Source organism: Leuciscus leuciscus, assembly GCF_965113295.1.
Source record: "Leuciscus leuciscus genome assembly, chromosome: 18".
NCBI lineage: Eukaryota > Metazoa > Chordata > Actinopteri > Cypriniformes > Leuciscidae > Leuciscus > Leuciscus leuciscus.
This window is the reverse complement of record NC_138742.1, coordinates 19,797,415-19,815,463: the sequence shown is the minus strand read 5'-3', so window position 1 is coordinate 19,815,463 and position 18,049 is coordinate 19,797,415. Positions and strand designations below refer to the sequence as shown.

The following is an 18,049-nucleotide window of genomic DNA, read 5'->3' as shown; positions in this document are numbered from 1 at the left end:
TGTCTTTGGTTCACTGCAGTTTTAAGGAGACAATACTCAGCAATGTGACTTGTGAATTTGCACATGGTTTGTCTTAAAGCGAATTAAAAACACCAAAGATAACATTAAAAACTTGATTTTCACCACAGAGGGGTTTTAAGAGAACATATTTATTTACTCACAAATAAAACAAAGTACATGTTTAAAAACTGAAAGAGATCATACAAGACTCATTATTACAGCAGTGCAAGATGTAAGAGAAGAATGTAATTGCTCTTGAGTTCGGGTAGCTGAATCAGGATGAACGCTGACAACAGCACAAACAGCCCGCACAAATTTCAAATGGTATAAAATACACATCTATGGTAAAAGATAATTCAGAGGAAACAATGAATGCACATGACTAGCCAACTACACATCCCATCAATTCAAGTTTAAAATCCTATGAGGTATTTGAAGGCAGGGATGGTGGAAATATGATGTACAGTATTTTCATTGAGTTTCATTCAGTCCAATCACAGATACATTCCTCTGACAACACTTTATAAAGGATAGTCATATGAAGGATATCTTGCTGACTTGAGCCTGAGATGAATCCTTTGGCGTCGGTGTTAAGCTGTAGCGTCAGTGGCGGATGAGTCCTGTGAGGTGGATATGAGAGCAGCATCATTCAGAGCAGTGAACGGATTGGAGAGCGGCTCTTCCATAGACGAGTAGATGAGGTACAGAAGGCAGGCCACCAGGAGAAAAACCACGATCTGAACCCACAGAGGCACCAGACGCTGCTGAATATCCTGCCTCTCCAGTGTAGCTGGACTCAGTGGTGGCATTTCAGGGTATTTAAATTGCACTGGGCGTCCTGCAGCTCCCTTTATAGGCCGTCTCTTCGTAGCACTGCAAGCGGAAAAAAGACATTAGAACTGATTTACACAGTCAAAATTAAAGCAGAGGCATGCTAATCAATAGTTTCCGAACAATGGTAGTACTTATGTATGAGAAAGGTATCACAGATGATACTCACTAGATTCCAGTGGGGGTTTTGACAGTGTCAGGGAACATCTCTGAAAGAACATCTATCACAGGTTCCTATTGGCCAGAGAAAAAAATTAAAACAAAACCGTCTGAATAAGATAAACTACATGTAAAGGTGTAGTCTACAATAGAAAAGTGAAGCAGGATATCATAAAAATATGGGAGGATAGAGTGAAGAGGAAGATAAATACCAGCCTAGACCCAAGAAAAACACGGGGCAGATTTGCAAGTCATTTGGAAAGCACAATCACAGTGTAATGGAATAAAAAAAGGCATCTAATTATAATATATTTTAAAATGATGAAAAAGATGCGCTTTTTTTTTTGCATCATTACTCCAGTCTTCAGTGTCATATGATTCTTCAGAAATCATTCTAATATGATGATTTGATGCTCAAGAAACATTTATTATTATCATCAATGTCGAAAACAGTTGTACTGCTTCATATTTTTGTGGTGATACAAAATGCATTTTTCCAGGATTGTTTAATGAATATAACATTCAAAAGAACAGCATTTATTTGAAATAGAAATATTCTGTAAAAATGTCAAATTTGATCAATTTAATGCGTCCTTGCTGAATAAAAAGTTAATTTGTTACTTAAATCTAATCTTACTGACGGAATAGTAGTGTAAATCCTTTTATAATAATTATATATATTTTCATGACAATTTCCTCAAATTCTCAGAAGCCAACTATAAAGAGGAAAAAAATATTCCCATGCTTATCACAATGATTGGTACATTACATTTGTAAAGCACAATACATTTTTTCCTAATGCTTTTGGGTTGAAATAGGTGATGAAGAGTGTAACAGTGCGGCTCAGCCATACAGGGTTTAAGAATCATGTGAGCTGCATTCATGCGCATTAAGATCGAAGACACATGGGTCAGAAACAAGAAAGCCAGGCCTTTGATAGAACTCATGAGCGCTTTCCTCTCTCTGACCTACCTACCAAACACCAATGCAGTGACTTCACGGTATATTAAATCAGGAGAAAGAAAGCAGTACTAAAAATATACAAAACATTTTCCTTTGTATATTTCACAGAGGTTAAGTCAGTGCAATAAAGTGAGAAAAGGAAGAAACAAAAGAAAACTCAGAGGGATTTCCCAAAGGACAGAGGGAGTGTGAAAGCCCATTAGATGTCTGGCAATGCAATATGTCTGCTGAATTAAACATCAACCGAAAGAGTGAGGACAAACGAAGAGGCAGACCCTGAGGAGAGAAGAGCAAGGCTGAGGGGGAAAGCAGTTACTGTGATAGTTTGATGGGCTGATGGAGATGTTAAACAAAGAGATCTGCCTGTCATGGTGTCTTTATCCAGCCTCATGTAGCCCTGATGAGAAATAAGAGCTTTTGTCAGACATGAGTGCTGCTGTTAAAGCAAACATATTATCTGCAGCCACACACCCGCAGGGCCCTGCTGTCCACCGTCTGCTCGGTTCTCTGACCAAATCTCCTCTCAATCTCTGTTTGCTTTGACTGAGGACTGAATCTGTTCTCAATCTGCAGACAAAACAAATACAATCACACAGCAAGAACAAACCCCTAAGACTTAAAACTACAACTAATTAAAACAAAATCACTGCCAGACAATCATCTCATAATTATTGAGATATCTCAGTTCAGACTCCCCTCTTCCACCATCTCAGTGATGCTGAAGGTTGAGTACTGGGACCCACTTTGACCCAAAGACCCATTCTGGGAGGAGTCTAAAGACTTGTGCTGAATCTTTCCCTGCAAAAGAACCAAACTGAATAAAGCACAAGTGGAATGTATGCAAAGCAATATGACATCCGGAACAGTCAATCAGATGTAGCACCGACAGCCCACAATCCTTCAGTGCAATGGAATCAAACAATCCTAAAAAAAAAAAAAAGTGCAAGTGCATAAAATACAGTGTCTAAATCTCTTAAATCTTTCACAACACAAATTCTGTGGAAGAAACAAATGATAATGTAATTGACCCCTTTATCCCCTGCAGAAAAGGATCAGGTAGGACGCTTTAAAATTGTGCCCATAAGAACGGTTCATACTGTACATTTACTAATCCAGCTGAGGGCATAAAGCAGCCAGGGTAAAAATCTCTGCTCTGACTGAACATGCGCACCTGTGGATGTGAAAAATGCAATTCAACATACATCACAATTTAATGCCATACTAACTTTAACCACAGAGTGGTACTATTGTTCATGTTCACACTACTGAAAAACCACATTGAGATATTAAAGCTGCAGTTCATAATTTTTTTATATTAAAATACTTTATTCTGTCTAGCTTAGTACGCAGAAACAACTATTAGTAGCTTCTGTAGGTTGAAACAAAGCTCTGCTGAGCTAAACATTGTTCTGTTTGGTGCTTGCCTCTCTTTGGTGTGTGGGTGAAACTGGGTTAGATGCAAGCTCCAGAAAAATTGAATAAAGCCCATATTTTCTAAGCAAATAATGTCAAAAAAAGTACAGAGTATCTGCAGGGCTTTATTCAAGCTAGATTTTTTGTATATATATATATATATATATATACAAAAAATCTAAATTAAGGCTTTAAGACCTACACAATAAAAATTAAAAAAATAATACCATATTTCCATTCAGAACAAATCAATATTATCAAGATTAATCATGCAACGCAGAATCTTTTGCTCAATTAAACAGGCTATGGTACACCATAAACTGGGAATTTAATACTGCTTATCAGCAAAACAGGGTACTGCAAGTACTTAAAACATTTCAATACATATTGAATAAAACGTGTGTTGAGTATTTTATGTATCAAATTATCAATACATATAGTCATCAATATGACAACCGATGAATTGTTCACAATAAGGTCTAGAACATGCATTTAGAATTTATTTTATATTTTTTTTCACAGAAAAAAAAAACATTTAAATATGTCATTTTGGTGATCAAAGAGTAGTTTAAGAGATACAATTGTTGACTACAGGGGGACTTTAGGACTCTTTTTAAGGACGCACAGAACCCTAAAGTGTCCTAAGCTGCCCAACGTAGTAACATTGGTTCTTTAGGGCAGGATTATCTGTGTTTGCCACTACTTATGACACCCTTTTATGATGCTGGTAGCATTAAAATTATATACTTCAGCTTTAAAATCCATCATACCACCGAGTGAGCTTGAGTTACCATCAAGGGCCTCTTTGCTACATCAAAAGTGTCAATCTCACATACATAATTTATGGCCTTACACAACAAAACTGATGGACAGCTGGTTTGCATTGCCTCTTTACACAGAAAGACCCAAGCAACAACTGTTGTCCATGTTAATGATCAAAACACACTGACAGCAGAATATGGAGAGCCAGTTGAGATAATGGATGAATCATGTTTCAGTCTCAGGGAAGTAACAAAGGATGAATTGAGGTGCATGTAAAGCCACTTACTTTGCTTGCTGTTTTGCTGGTCTCTGTACGGGACACTGTTTTAGACCGAAGCTGCTCTGACTCTAGAATACATGCAAAATGAAAATGTATTACCAGCAAAAACAATAACAGACAAAGTCTTTAAGAGAAACACAATACATAAAAATGTTTTACTATAAATTAGTGATGGGACACATTGGTTGACAAGATGTACACTTTTTTTTTGGCCTTCCATCCACACTGAGACAATGTATGTATTCCTGTGAAAATTTTGCTTTTTGAAGATGCTCTCCCAAGTGGGTAAATTTGAAAACACAGTTTTCATGTTATAGTGTGGACAGTGAAAATAGAGGCATTTGATAATGATGACGCATGCTTAGTCATGTGATGCAAATTGTAACGAAAGAAATCTATGTTATAAAGGTATGTGCCTGCCAACTATGTGCCATTCACTTTCACAGAGTTGCTAAAGATAAATGTTACTTCGTACAATCTTCAGATTACATTCCTGAAAAATGAAAAAGTCACCAGTAATTGGTAAGATATTTTGCTAATAAAACGATCATGCCAGAAGAATGGCGCAAGAACTGTATTATGTCTGGTCTCTCTGTATCATTTTTATTACATATTAAGCATGCGCAGTAAGATGATTTTTAGCATTATCCAATGTTTCAGTGTGAAACTTTTGAAAAATGTGTGGACAGAGCGTTTTAAAACAAAAATGAGGTTCTCAAATGCATTAATGTATAATTCAAAGATTTGTTAAACCGATCAATCGTCTAATCATTCAGGCAACCCATTGAATAATCGAGAGTCAATGCTGCTCCCTACCGGAGTCCTTATCCTCGTCTTCCTCCCTCTCAGCCTCTTCCTCACTGTCCGAGTAGAGGCCTGCGTCCCCTGTGCCATTGACCCTGTGCTGTGATGTCTGTGCTGAAGAATCCAGCAGCCTTTTCAGCTTCTTTTCATATAAAGCTCTAGTGGAAACTGCTTAGAACACACACACACACACACACACATAAGAAGATGTTGAACTTATAGCATAATCTGTTCTGAAAGGAAAAGACTGTGACTCAAACTGACTGACCTACAATGGGTCCGGCTTTAACTCCATACTGGAGCAGTTTGGCTTTCAGCTGATCATCAGTCAGTGAGCCCAGGTCTACCATGTCTGCCGCCTCTTCTTTCTCGGCCTGTACAGGGAAATAAACACACAACAAACTATTTAATCAAATCCTCTGGAGGCAGTGAAATTATAGCGATTCATCATGGTGGAGTGAGGAATCAGCACATTTTAGCATAATCTAATAAACATATGCTGACACTAGCTTGCCAAAGGGTGAACCTCGGCTCACGCAATCCTCAATAGACTCTTGTTTTGAGGCTTTCTCGCCTTTGCATCTTGCACTGACACGTTCTGAAAAGGGGTCACATCCAATATTAGCTGCCGTAGCAGTTTCCCAAACCCATACCAACCTCAGGCTGAAGTAACTTCTTCACATTTTAGCAGAATTGAGCAAAAACGCTTTCCACGATCAAGCACAAAATAAGGTGTACGGAAAAGAGCGAGATAAAGTGAGTCCGGATGCAAAGTTAACATATTTGTGACAAATTCCGGAAATATTAATATATAGAAAAACTTCAATAAATAAAGAACAGTGTTGTACAAATATTTGAGGTTTGCATGGTTATGTAAAACCAGAAGAAATGCACTGTACAGCAGTGCTTATGGATCAGAACAGATGGCATTTACAGTATCTGAGCCATTTCAATGCAGCATTTAGTCAGAAAACCCTCTAGCAATTTGTTTCTCAAACATTTAGGCGGCAGACCACTTCAGCAATAAAACAAAAATTGCAGACCACTAATAGTCTCATTTGCTAGTCTTCACCAATCCTGCCTTGAGCCACCAATAATATCCATACTTTTTCCTAGCAAAAATGCTAGACAGCAGTTTTGTGCTTATTTGACTGGAATTTATTAGATGTCTACTTTCAGTTAATGACCCTAAATGAGCCGTCTGTTTGCTAGCTAAGAAGTTAGACCAAAACGCTTGCATTATTCAAGCGAGACAACAGAAACGCTTAAAAACAAGTTATTGTGTGTGAATGTATAGCATTTAGTATTAAAACTTTCAATTAGCTTTTATTTCTTTTTCATTTTAAGTAACTTTATACCATATAATAGTATTTTAATTCAGCTTTAATTTCCAGTTTGTCATTTTAGTTCATTAACTTAAAATTATTTTATTTCGGTTAATTGCCAATGCAACAATTCCAATTTTCAAGTTATTTATCTAATGTTTATATCTTATTTTAGCTTTATTTAAATTACCAAAATATATTTTTAATAGTTTTAGTTAACAATAGTCACAAACAACTTGGTTTTCATTACCTCGGTCAGTCTACACAATCATACGCAATATGCATGTTGCAATTGAACACAATGAGTGACGGTTTTTATCCTGTTGCTCATTCTTTAAAAAGTTCTTAACATTTTCTAATAATTAACTAAAATTGCACCAGTAATGGCTTCAAAAGGGTTGGTTCAAAAGATTAAAAAGATTAAAAAGTTTGTTATTGTAAAATATAAAACAAGAAATTGCCAACTCATAATCTGGCAAAGGCATGCTACTTTCCAGGGCAACAACACTTTGGTCATCACAAAGTGCACACTTCTAATCATAAACGGAGAATTCGACACCCGAGTCTAAGATGGCCCTGACCCAGATTCCCCAGCCCCCTTTGAGGGCCCCCGACCCACACACACACCTGCAGAGGTCTTGCACACGGCCAGAGTGTGTGTGTGTGTGTGTGTGTGTGTGTGACAGCTGGAGCCTTATTCTACAACTTTGAGGGATCATGTTTCAGTCTCAGAAAAAAAAAAAATTCTCATTTCGACAGAACAGTCTTTGATGTTCAGAGATGCATGCATGCTTTAACTGTATTTCACTGCAGTTGGGAGCTGACAGGCAATGACCTACAAACTCCTCAACAGCTTGAAAGCAAAGAACATATGGGTATGAATATTCACAGCACATATCAAATCCATTTCAATCACGCCACCTTGCGTCAAACTACTGGATAGACAAGTGTGGATATAGAAACAGTTTGGGGAATCCTACAAAACCTGTCTGCAAGATGTCAGACATCTTGTGAATCAAAACACTGTCAAGAGCAGAAAGATAAATCTTCAGGAATGAAGATTAATAGCGTGACCTCTACAGCTGCTAAACCTGCGTTTTAACTCACGCTGGCAAGAAGATGATGATCCTCCTCTTCATCACTAGAGAAATCTGTGCTGTTTGTCCTCACATGTTTCAGATAAAGCTCCACATAAGCGTGTTTCTTGCTCTCGGGTGGAGGTAGATCCACATTATGCGCTATGAGCGCCGACATCAGCCTCTCTTTGGAGAAGTGAGCTGGGTCTTCCACAAACACCGGCATGTGTCAGCTGTGGAAAACTAACACATATGAAAATCCAAGCCCTGAGGAAATGAGTTTTGAGAGTCCAAACAGCCTTGTCACCAACAGCTGCTCACTAGGCTCTCCTTATATGCGCGCTCAGAAACGCCTATTGATTCATTCATGCGGCCTGGTCATACAAAATAAAAACAAATATATAAAAACACGACTGTACAAGTTTAAATCAACACAGAAGTCACAGGAGACCAGAAACGCGCGGATAATAATTGATGGTCAATAACGTTAGCAGCTTGCAGGTAATAAATGGCAATCTAACGTTAGTCTGTTTGGTCATTGTTTGCGCGTGACCTGTTCAACGCGACAAAATATGAAACTAATGTTTGCAAACTCACCTTGCTAGAAACTGTAGTGCTTTTCACTGCGGACAAAGAGCAAATGGTGTTTTAAACAAGCCTCAAAGAAGCAACGTTACCTGGATAGTATTTTAATATCCGCGCGCTGACATGACGTCCTCTGGTTAATAATGACAACGTCACAAGTTGGATGTTTTCCCGCCATTTCTTCAAAGGCATGTCAACTGAAAAAATATATAATTCTATCGTTAGTGTTTATTTATTTTAAACATATATTATGTAAGGGTTAGAGTGATAATGACCAAATGAATAAATAGGCCTACAGGAACTACTGAAATACTGAACTGATTTGATTCATTTTATTATATCTTACTTGTAGATTACCTGAAAGTCGTCATGAAATCAAAATGGAAAATTCTTATTTTGTATGGAATATTGAAGTATTTATTATAAATTGTTTAGCCTATTCGTGTACATAAGTTATTTATTTAGCCTATTTATTTATTTTAAGTGCTCACTTAGGCCTAATCTTTAATCAAAAAACTTCCCCTGCCTCTTGCAGCAACAGTTCTTCTCTGATGATGTGTTTACTGTTTTTACAACTTGTCACTCACATGACATCACAGCAAAAGCAAACCAAAACGATCCAATCAATTCCCGATGGACAAAATCAAATCCTGCCCTACGTTTTGCTTGTTTGATAATCCGGTAAACCTTTTTTTGTAGGCCAACCCAGAAGTTTGCATCACACTGGTTACCTCAACAAAAACCCAATAGGACTTTTCCATAAGCTTTTCAAATTATCACAAAAAATAAGCTCTGTGATCACCAAATGTTTAAGATACTTTTTGTCAACTATGATTATTTATTTTTTGTCCATCAAGATAATTTTCTCAAATGTACAGAACTTTTATGAATTTTGAAGCCTAAATGTTATTGCCAGAAATAAAAAGCTAACCTTAGGCTATAAACGAACTATACCATGGTTGCTCGACTTCAACGTCACCTCCACTGATTTTACGACAAATCTTTCAGTCCATATATATATATATATAAACATTTTCCCTGAAAGTGTGATATAGAATAGTTTGCAAGAGTGTGATTATAAACACAATGAAGCTGTGAAAGCAGACTAGTGCATATAGATGACGTTCGACATGATGACCCCTATAAAATCTCCATTTAGCAACCCTTGTTTCAAGACATGTAAAATCTTTTTTAAAAAAACACAAGTGGGGTTTTACTGGTGTGTTTTATGTCATAGTAAAAAGTGAAAATATCTTGAGCTTGTTTCATGACTTTATTTCAGGCTTTTAACCAAAATCCTTTTGGACGATGGAACCGGAGTGCTAAACTCATTTTCAGGTTTTGCCCTAAAAAAAAACGTCATCCCTGCAGCACTTTATAGGTAAGAAAAGATGATCCCAACTCTTGTTACATACTGACTTCATGAAAAGAGAGAGGTCGCGGAATCATACGACCCATGTTGCCATTGTGAAATATCCAGTTTAGTGGTCATGCAAAATTATTTGACCATTCAGTGTTGTTGTGACTGAGTCTGACTAATATTAATCAAGTATCCCAGAGATCAATATAATAATGAAGTTTTAGTAACAATAACGATTAATGTAATGACACCAGCTTCACAATAACCAGTTTTCCCAAGAGCTGCATTTAAAGCAACATTTGAATGATATATTCTGTAGAAATAAAAGGCAAATGCCTGCTCCAAAACTGCCTCTCAACAAACTGCAGATAATTTTCTTAATCTTCACAGACTGTAGGTTTTCAATTTATTGGCTATAGACTGCATTTTGGTTATTCACAGGCTTATATCTTCCTGATACATTACTCCATAGGGCTCCTAGCAAAAGGATTATCGTGTACTACAAGCCACTAATAAGCTTCAAGAGTCCAGAAGGATCTGCCAACAGTAAACGTGCCGTGCATCACAACTGCGCTCTGTCTCCCCCATGTCAGTGGCGGGCGCAGGCACAGATTCTGTGTGTTTCACCACTAAGGTGCATCCCTAGTGGATGAACTCTGATTCACTCTGCTTCTCTATTCTGGAAATGCAATGCTTTGCCTGTTGCCAAGATTAGTGTGGCATTCATTCACTCATCAACATGCATAACCCACCTCCTCTCCCCACCCCTGTCTTTCTGCGTTTTTCTTCTCATCTTTTTTGTTTAATTTTTTTTCTCCTTTCATTCTCAAATGAATGCATCTCTTCTCCAAGGAGACCATGATGCAAGGGAGGGCAAATGTGAATATACCATCACCCCAATGCTCACCCAGCCTGAGACTGGCACTGCAAATTGCATGTTTAACATTCAAAACTGAAACTCGGTTAAACAATAACACTGCTATCTATTTAGGCATTATTATGTTGCTGCGTATTTCTTGTAAATTAAATGTTTCACTGTATGTGTCTCAGCTCTCGTCATGTTTTAGAGCCTATTTTAGTCCATTCAACAGACATTTTTTCTCGAACTACAACAAATGGGTCGTAGCAAAAGCTCTAATGGATATATATTAGATTGATTAAATCCACTGCTGATAAGCCACTCTGTACCTAATGGCTTTGAACCCTACATGATACACCATATCAAAATCACATAGGAATAGAAAGCCATAAAGCACAGTAGTGTTGAGTTCCGAGGTGAAACCACCATGAGACCTGCTGTGTTTCCGTCCTTTATTACGTGACTGTCTATTTCGCAGCTAAACAGATTCTATTTAAACCACTTGAGCCAAGTTGCAGTCTGCACAGAAGATTAAAGAGAAAAAAACTTCACATCATCATGAATAATTAAACAAAAGAGAGACTATTATTCAGTTTTTCTGGCCTGGGAGGATTAAAGTGTTTGTATCTCATTGTTCTTTTTAAAGTTACTCCTTGGGGGGAAATTCTGGGATTTTCTCTTGATTTATGTATGGGTTACTTTTTCATTTCTTTCATTTCTTCTATATGAGTTCCACATCCCAGTTCTGTAGTGAGATGTGTTTTTTAGTCCATCAGTCTCTCAGAACATTCCAAACAGTCTTTGATTAGACTCTGTAACGATGCCAAGAAATAAAAAGGTACAGCACTAATCAAAAGGCTTTTGTGATTTCCACAGTGGCCTTGGTGAATGCTGAGAGGATTATGTAAACATTCAATTTACAATTAGACTCTTAAGTCTAGCTGACTTTCTGCCTCTGACAAAATACTTTTTTTTACACACAGCTCAAGGGAGTTTAGCAGATCTGATTAATGAACACAATCTACATGTAAACCGTTCGGCAAACTTGCCATTCAGACAATAATAAAATGCCTGATGAAATGGCATATTATAATCTGATTTTTGTTTTGAGGTCTGTGCTTGGTGTTGCGATTTATTCACGTAACTATACCAGAATAACTTAGAATACCAGAAGAATGACCTATTATATAGTAGGCAATATGTGACAACATTGGCCTATGTCGGAATTCACAATCCTCATCATAGAGTAATCAAAAACTAACTGGATAACCAGCTACTTCCGGTGAAATTCTAAAGTGCATATGATGGACCCTTTGGCTGCATCCAAAATCGCATACTGTAGGCGAAAAACAGTAGCTATGTGACAAAAGAAGTTTTTCCAAATTCACAGTATTCATAAAAGAGTAGGCAGAAAGTACCTGGATGACCTACTTCTTCCAGCGAGATTCTGATTTATGACTGAAAGTGAGGCAACGTAACTGACGCTGGTCACGTGATAAAGGCAACATGGCGAATGTAGTAGGCCTATGTCCAGATAACATTCTTCCTACACACATTAATTAGCCTATATAGAACATACTTTTTTAGTGCCAGTTGAAGTAATTACTCATTTAAAATAAGTACCAGAGATTTTGGATTCAGCCAATATTATCCCATGAGACCACAGGAGATGATTTGTGAATGGCAGTGAAGCAATGCAACTGACTGGTAGGTCACGTGATAATGACAACATGGCAAATGTAGTACGTCCATATTACATTTATACTACACACATTCATACTATATAGAACATAATTACTTTTTACGCTCGCAAAGTTTACTTATTCAAAATAAGTAGGCTACCCACTGAGTCTGCAATAATTGGAGGCATCCTCTGATTCATTCAGAAACAAAACTGATTCTTTATGAGTGAGTCAGTATATCACTTGACTCAATCAATTGATTCTTTCAAAAACACTGATTCATTCAGGAATTAAATAAGTGGCACTTTATAAGTGAGTATTTAAATAATTTACTCAATTGATTCATTCAAAACGGAATAGGCCTAAGGTCTCTTTATAAGTATTTAAATAATTCACTAAACTCAACTGATTTCTTCAAAACAAGTGACTCTTTATCAGTGAGTCACTTTATTCATCAAAAAATACGACTGATTCATTCATTCATTAATTCATTCAGCAACGTTACTCCTGCGTGATGCCTATGAGCGCGTGACTTTACTGCTGTGGTTTTGTTTGGAATTTTCGTTGGCGGAGCAAAAAACAGATGGACTAAACCTGCTATATTGTGTCTGAAATGTAAGTTATTAAATATTTTATTGTTTACTGCTGTATAAAATCATTTCGGCTGTCAATATCTGCGATAGGCTAAACTCTCACAAACACTAAAGATGCAGACAAGACGCAAGGCTTTGGCAAGCCAAATATATGAATGCTAGCATCATATTTTCACAGTATTTATTAGTTCACAAGCAAAATAGCATACACTGTTGTTTTATGTGAGTCTCATATAGGCCTATCAGTTCACTGTGCCAAAATTGTTGGTTTTGACGGCTCTCTCTCTCTCTCTCTCTCTCTCTCTCTCTCTCTCTCTCTCTCTCTCTCTCTCTCTGGCAATAAAAATATTGGTCGTCTCAGACCATTCATCCTCATAAATATCTGGCAAAGAGCCGATTAGAGAGAGAGAGAGAGAGAGAGAGACATGTCATCAATTCGGCTCTTTATCAGATCTGATTAATATTTGATTAACATTTATATTCATAGCATATGAATTCTGCCAACATAGTGCTTGCCAGAATGGGAAAGAGACACTACATGTGCTTGTGTCATGACAACACATCACAAAAAATATTGACATTCTTCTGCTAAACAAATCTTCCTACCTCATTATTTGAGCGTGTTCATTCAGACATTAACACTTCACATAGAAATCCCTCTCTGGAAGGCTAGAATAGATTGGTAATTGGAGGAATATAGCACAGGATTTGAGCAAAAGTGATGCCTGCTTGTTAGTTTATTAATGGTTTCTGTAAAAAAAGAAAGAATTTTTGCTGCAAAGGAGCCCTAATTTTCCTTATATTATGAACAGCGTGTTATATGGAGCATATGAGCTATACATTGCTTTTGCAGAAAAATAAGGTTTAATGAGCCTGGGTGAAGTGGGAAGGAATGTGTAAACCTAGCCATGCATATTCCCATCATTCTCCTATGGGAATTTGTATGGTTTACACATTCCCAACTTAAACTATTAAAATTGTTGAATAGCTCAAAATACCATTTAAGATGAAAAACATAAAGTTGCCATGCAATGCAAGTTGCGATAGTCTTCCCTACTGTGATGTAGGCCTATAGCCTAGTGAAACAGTGTGTATGTTGCTCATGAAGTCTCTCAAGGCAGAGGAAGTTTCGCCCCCTTTCTGATGCTTATTCAGGGACCCTAATTCACATAAAATAACTACCAACAGTAACAACTGCAGTAAATCACAGTACCATAACTCTGTTACCATTTTTATATCTTTTAGGTGACAGCTTTAATCAAGCAGCAAACATAGCCAATTAAAATGTTGTCAAGAATAACATGTGACAGAAATATAAATATAAAATCCGCCTATTAATGAAATCTGACAGGCTGGTTTCACATGCATTATAATTCAGCCTCAGGAAAGGGATAAGGAAAGATTTGTGTCTTGCTCAGGCCAATGAGACAACACAGAGTTAAATGAAGTGATTCAGGTTTATGCATTAGACATAACTCTAATTACTCACATTAACACAGACGCATGCACTAATGATCATTATGCCAAGCCAGTGCAACACAGCAAAACAGTCCGTTTAGAGGCTCCTACGATCGTTCTGATTGGCTGTTAACTCTGATTCACTGACAAATCATAATAGAAGTCACATCCCATGAAAGCTAATTAGACAAAAACATTACAGTGCTTGGTCAAATGGAAGTTGTTAATGTAACATAAAGCACACTCATTGTTTGTGTATATATTAAAAAGACATAATGAGGGATGCTCAAGATATTAAACAGAAATAAATGAGTAGCTCACCAGACTGAGGATGTGGGAACGGGCAACCAACTGCGTATGAAGTGAGAAAAAAAGAGACCAAGAAAGTCTGAAAAAACAAATTGGTTTCAATCTGGTCATTATAAGCTATGTTTATTTTCTTTAAAGCAAGAAGTGACATAAAAAAATAAAATAATAAATTCAATAATTTTTAAAGGCCACAATAATATATGAAACAAGGGTGAGGACGGGCCCCATCTTTAACCAAGCCTCTTTCTTACTTTCTTCAATGAGTCCTTGTGCTTCTGTTTTGGCACTGCAGCCATTGCCTCTTAGAGGAGGGAGAAGCTATTGTATGTGTCCCCCTCTTCTCAACACTACAACTGCTATTTGAGTTACACACACACCGGATGCTGCACTCTTCATACTCCAGCGGTTTGATCCGCTCCAGAAAGGAGCATCAGAATCCCCACATAGGTGAATTCTCTCATCTGAACACAAATGCGTTTATCAACGTTCAGCAGAGGCTTCCCACTGGAGCCATTCAGGGTTAAGTGCCTGTTCAAGGGCACAACATCTATGTCTAGGGCTGGGATGTTAAAAAGCAAGATTGATCAGGTGGCATTTCATGTGGGGGGCATTTTCTAGTTCATTCTCCCAACTGTTGAGAACAAGCCATTGCGATCTCCCCACACATTTTAATGACATCACCATTTTACTTGCAACAAAACTATAGGCTACTGGAAATGTAGATTCAATATTATCATATATATTTATTATAAATAATATTTATAATAAATAAATAACAAATATACTAAATAATATATGTTAAATGTAATATATTAAATAAAAAATACATTAATACAAAATGCAAATTATACGATTTATAATAAATCTTGTTTTATTGTGAAATTGATTAAAAATCAGTTGGTTCTACCAACTGTTGAGAACAAGACATTTATAATGTTTATTACAACAACATTTTAATTATGACAAAGCTATACTGGAAATGTAGATTAGAAAAATTATAACAAATATATTTATTAAAAATCATGTATTATAAATATTATAAAAAGAAAATAAATAATACATATAATATTCAATAGTTTATTGCAATAAATGTAAATTAGATATAAATTAAATATATATAGATATATATTTCTATAATATATATACATATAAATAATATAATATATATATATTAATAAATGTATTGAGTAAGCAATAAAACAATAAATATACATAAAAAATATAATAAATGTTATACAATATATATATGTATATATAGTCAATCTTTTTATTGATAAATTGATTAATCAAATTATATCAATTTATATATAACAATATCAATTTACATTTATCAATTTATATATAAATATATATATTAATCGTATTCAGTAAACATATAACAATAAATATACATTATATAAAAAAATATATACTATATATAGTAAAAAAAAAAAAAAATGACAGAGAAATTGATCAAATTTCTTACCTATTTTAATGTTTCTTTCCATGTCTCTTTTCCTTTCTGATGCCCCTTTAGGTGGATAGAGGAACACAGAACAGCGAGGGTCTCCGTGCAGGTGCTCTCCCTCTCTGAGGTGATTTCAGTCTTTTTCTTTTTTCTTCTTTCTTCTCTGAAATATCTCTTTTTACAGAAAAACACATCCAGCATATTTTCGCTGAGAAACTAGTGGAAAGGAGACAAAATATATAAATAAAATTCACAAAGAATTCAGTAGTATATCTTCACAACTCTTCTCCTCTCAGTGCCTCTTTTCGCAGAAGCCCGGCAGACCCCTGTCAAGAAACTGAAGAGAAAGAGGACAAAAAACAAAACGAGATTACATAAGAATTCAGTAGTACATCTTCAGAACTCCTTTCCCTCTGACATGGAAAAGCAGAAGTGAGAGGGGAGGAGTGGTGGAATGGGAAGGCTGTCTCCATTCTCCTCTGCATCCCTCTGCTATATTCTCACAGCTCTCCTTGTAACACACACACACACACACACACATGCTGCACAGCCCCCACCTCTTTCCCCCATTCTTCTGCTCTGTCAAATAGACACACAAGCTTAGTTCATTACTATTCACCGGGTCTTCCTAAGACATGCAATGCTACCCTACTAAGAGAGGAAGAGAGCGAGGGGGGAAAAAACAGGCTTGTTGCATATATTCTGAAATGGATTGTCTAAAAGCTTCGTCCATTCTGAAACATCAAAAACATCCTTCCACCTCCCCTCGTCCAAAAAACTGTGACGCAATAAGCAGCAATGTAATATATTCCTTTGTCTGTCGTTTTTGTTGCTCATGATACAGTTATGTGCTGAATTTGTCTCGAATCTTATCTCAAAGTTCCTCTCCCACCATCTTAAAACGCCGTCTTATCCCATTCACCGAATCCCTCTTGTGTTACCCCCGATCTTTGTGTCTCTACAATTTTCCCTCTTCTAGCGTTTGCTGGGGAGTGATCTGTCTCGCTTGGCTGGCAGCAGGGCTGAGGTGAGGAGAGAGAGCGAGTACATTGAGGTTAGCCATGTGAGTCCTCCAGCACACTCAACTTCACCAGCCGCTTCCCCTGAGGAGCCGCGTGCTTTGGGCTCTGCACTCACTTTCATCAAGTTAAAGAACTTTTTTGCAAAAAAAAGGTTTTTGATGGAATTTGAAAGATAGAGTGTAATGCATGGGGGACACGACTTCATGGAGTGTCATTAGATGCTTTTTCTGTCAGATTGCAGTTCCTGTGTATCGATGCATTTGTGTTTGCAAATTCTTGGAGGAATTTCTTTGTTCGTGCGTGCCAAATTCCTGGCAAGGACGGCACTCTTTGCGAATTACCTTTCCTGCAGTTTTTCCTCCTTTCCCGCCCGCCCTGCCTTGTGTTGTTGACTGAGGAGTGAAATGAGAGAGAAAATCCCTTTACACATGATCTGGTCCGTTAGGCATGGTTAGTGGTGGCTTTCTGCTGTATTTTTATACTTGGTTACTTGTCATTTTAGGTTTATGTTAAGCTTCTTACAGTTAACTAATTGTAACATCTCTGGACAGACTTGCTTGCTTGGGGTTGAATGGCTTTTTAAAACTTGCATTTGTTGGTATGAGTGGCCTAATTCCAAAAGTCTGAAGAAAATGGAAATTTACCTTATCTATTTTCTTAATGTGTCTTAATAATCTTATAATGAAAGATTCATCCATGCTTGTGTAAAAAAATTTACCTTGGAATTTTTTATCAAAATACAATTACTGGATCTTTCAGTGTAACATCAGACCTCTCTCTGGTGATGTATGCTGGACTTCTCCAATCATTTAGTCCACTTAAACCCTGCCCTTTTCTTACAATCAACTGCAAGCTCGCATTCAGATCTGCCTCCATCCGATCAACAACTGATGCAAACCAAATACCCGCCCAACATTTTTTCTTTTTTCGATAATCTGAGCAATCACAATACAGAAAAGCATCTTCATAGCATCACTACTTCCATTACATTGCAACTTTAATGTGAATAAATGTCATTATTTACTCACTCTCTTGTCGGTCCAAACTTTTATGACATATTTCCTTCTGTGGAACCCAAAAAGTGAATTTTGTAAATATTCTTGACCACTCTTTTTAAAGGG

At 36.8% G+C, this 18,049-nt stretch overlaps 1 protein-coding gene and 1 long non-coding RNA gene across 8 annotated transcripts in view; one reads left to right on the top strand and one right to left on the bottom strand.

The window, feature by feature from the left end:
- Nucleotides 1-18,049, top strand: part of LOC309480362 — a 133,429-nt gene that overhangs the window by 45,579 nt on the left and 69,801 nt on the right. The window lies entirely within an intron of this gene.
- Nucleotides 137-17,001, bottom strand: lemd1 (LEM domain containing 1). Of its 7 annotated transcripts, XM_082146145.1 has the most exons (10): nucleotides 16,464-16,974; nucleotides 15,925-16,122; nucleotides 14,472-14,538; nucleotides 8,291-8,395; nucleotides 7,645-7,846; nucleotides 5,481-5,586; nucleotides 5,225-5,383; nucleotides 4,415-4,476; nucleotides 1,001-1,065; nucleotides 137-873 (listed from the first exon to the last, which is right to left on the bottom strand). In XM_082146145.1, the coding sequence occupies exons 5-10, from the start codon at nucleotides 7,837-7,839 to the stop codon at nucleotides 591-593; spliced, it is 870 nt and encodes a 289-aa protein (XP_082002271.1). In that variant the 5' UTR covers nucleotides 7,840-7,846; nucleotides 8,291-8,395; nucleotides 14,472-14,538; nucleotides 15,925-16,122; nucleotides 16,464-16,974; the 3' UTR covers nucleotides 137-590. The 7 variants fall into 7 exon arrangements, with proteins under 7 accessions (XP_082002271.1, XP_082002269.1, XP_082002270.1 ...); XM_082146143.1 differs by having other exon boundaries at nucleotides 15,925-16,974; XM_082146144.1 differs by having other exon boundaries at nucleotides 14,472-14,501; nucleotides 15,925-16,974.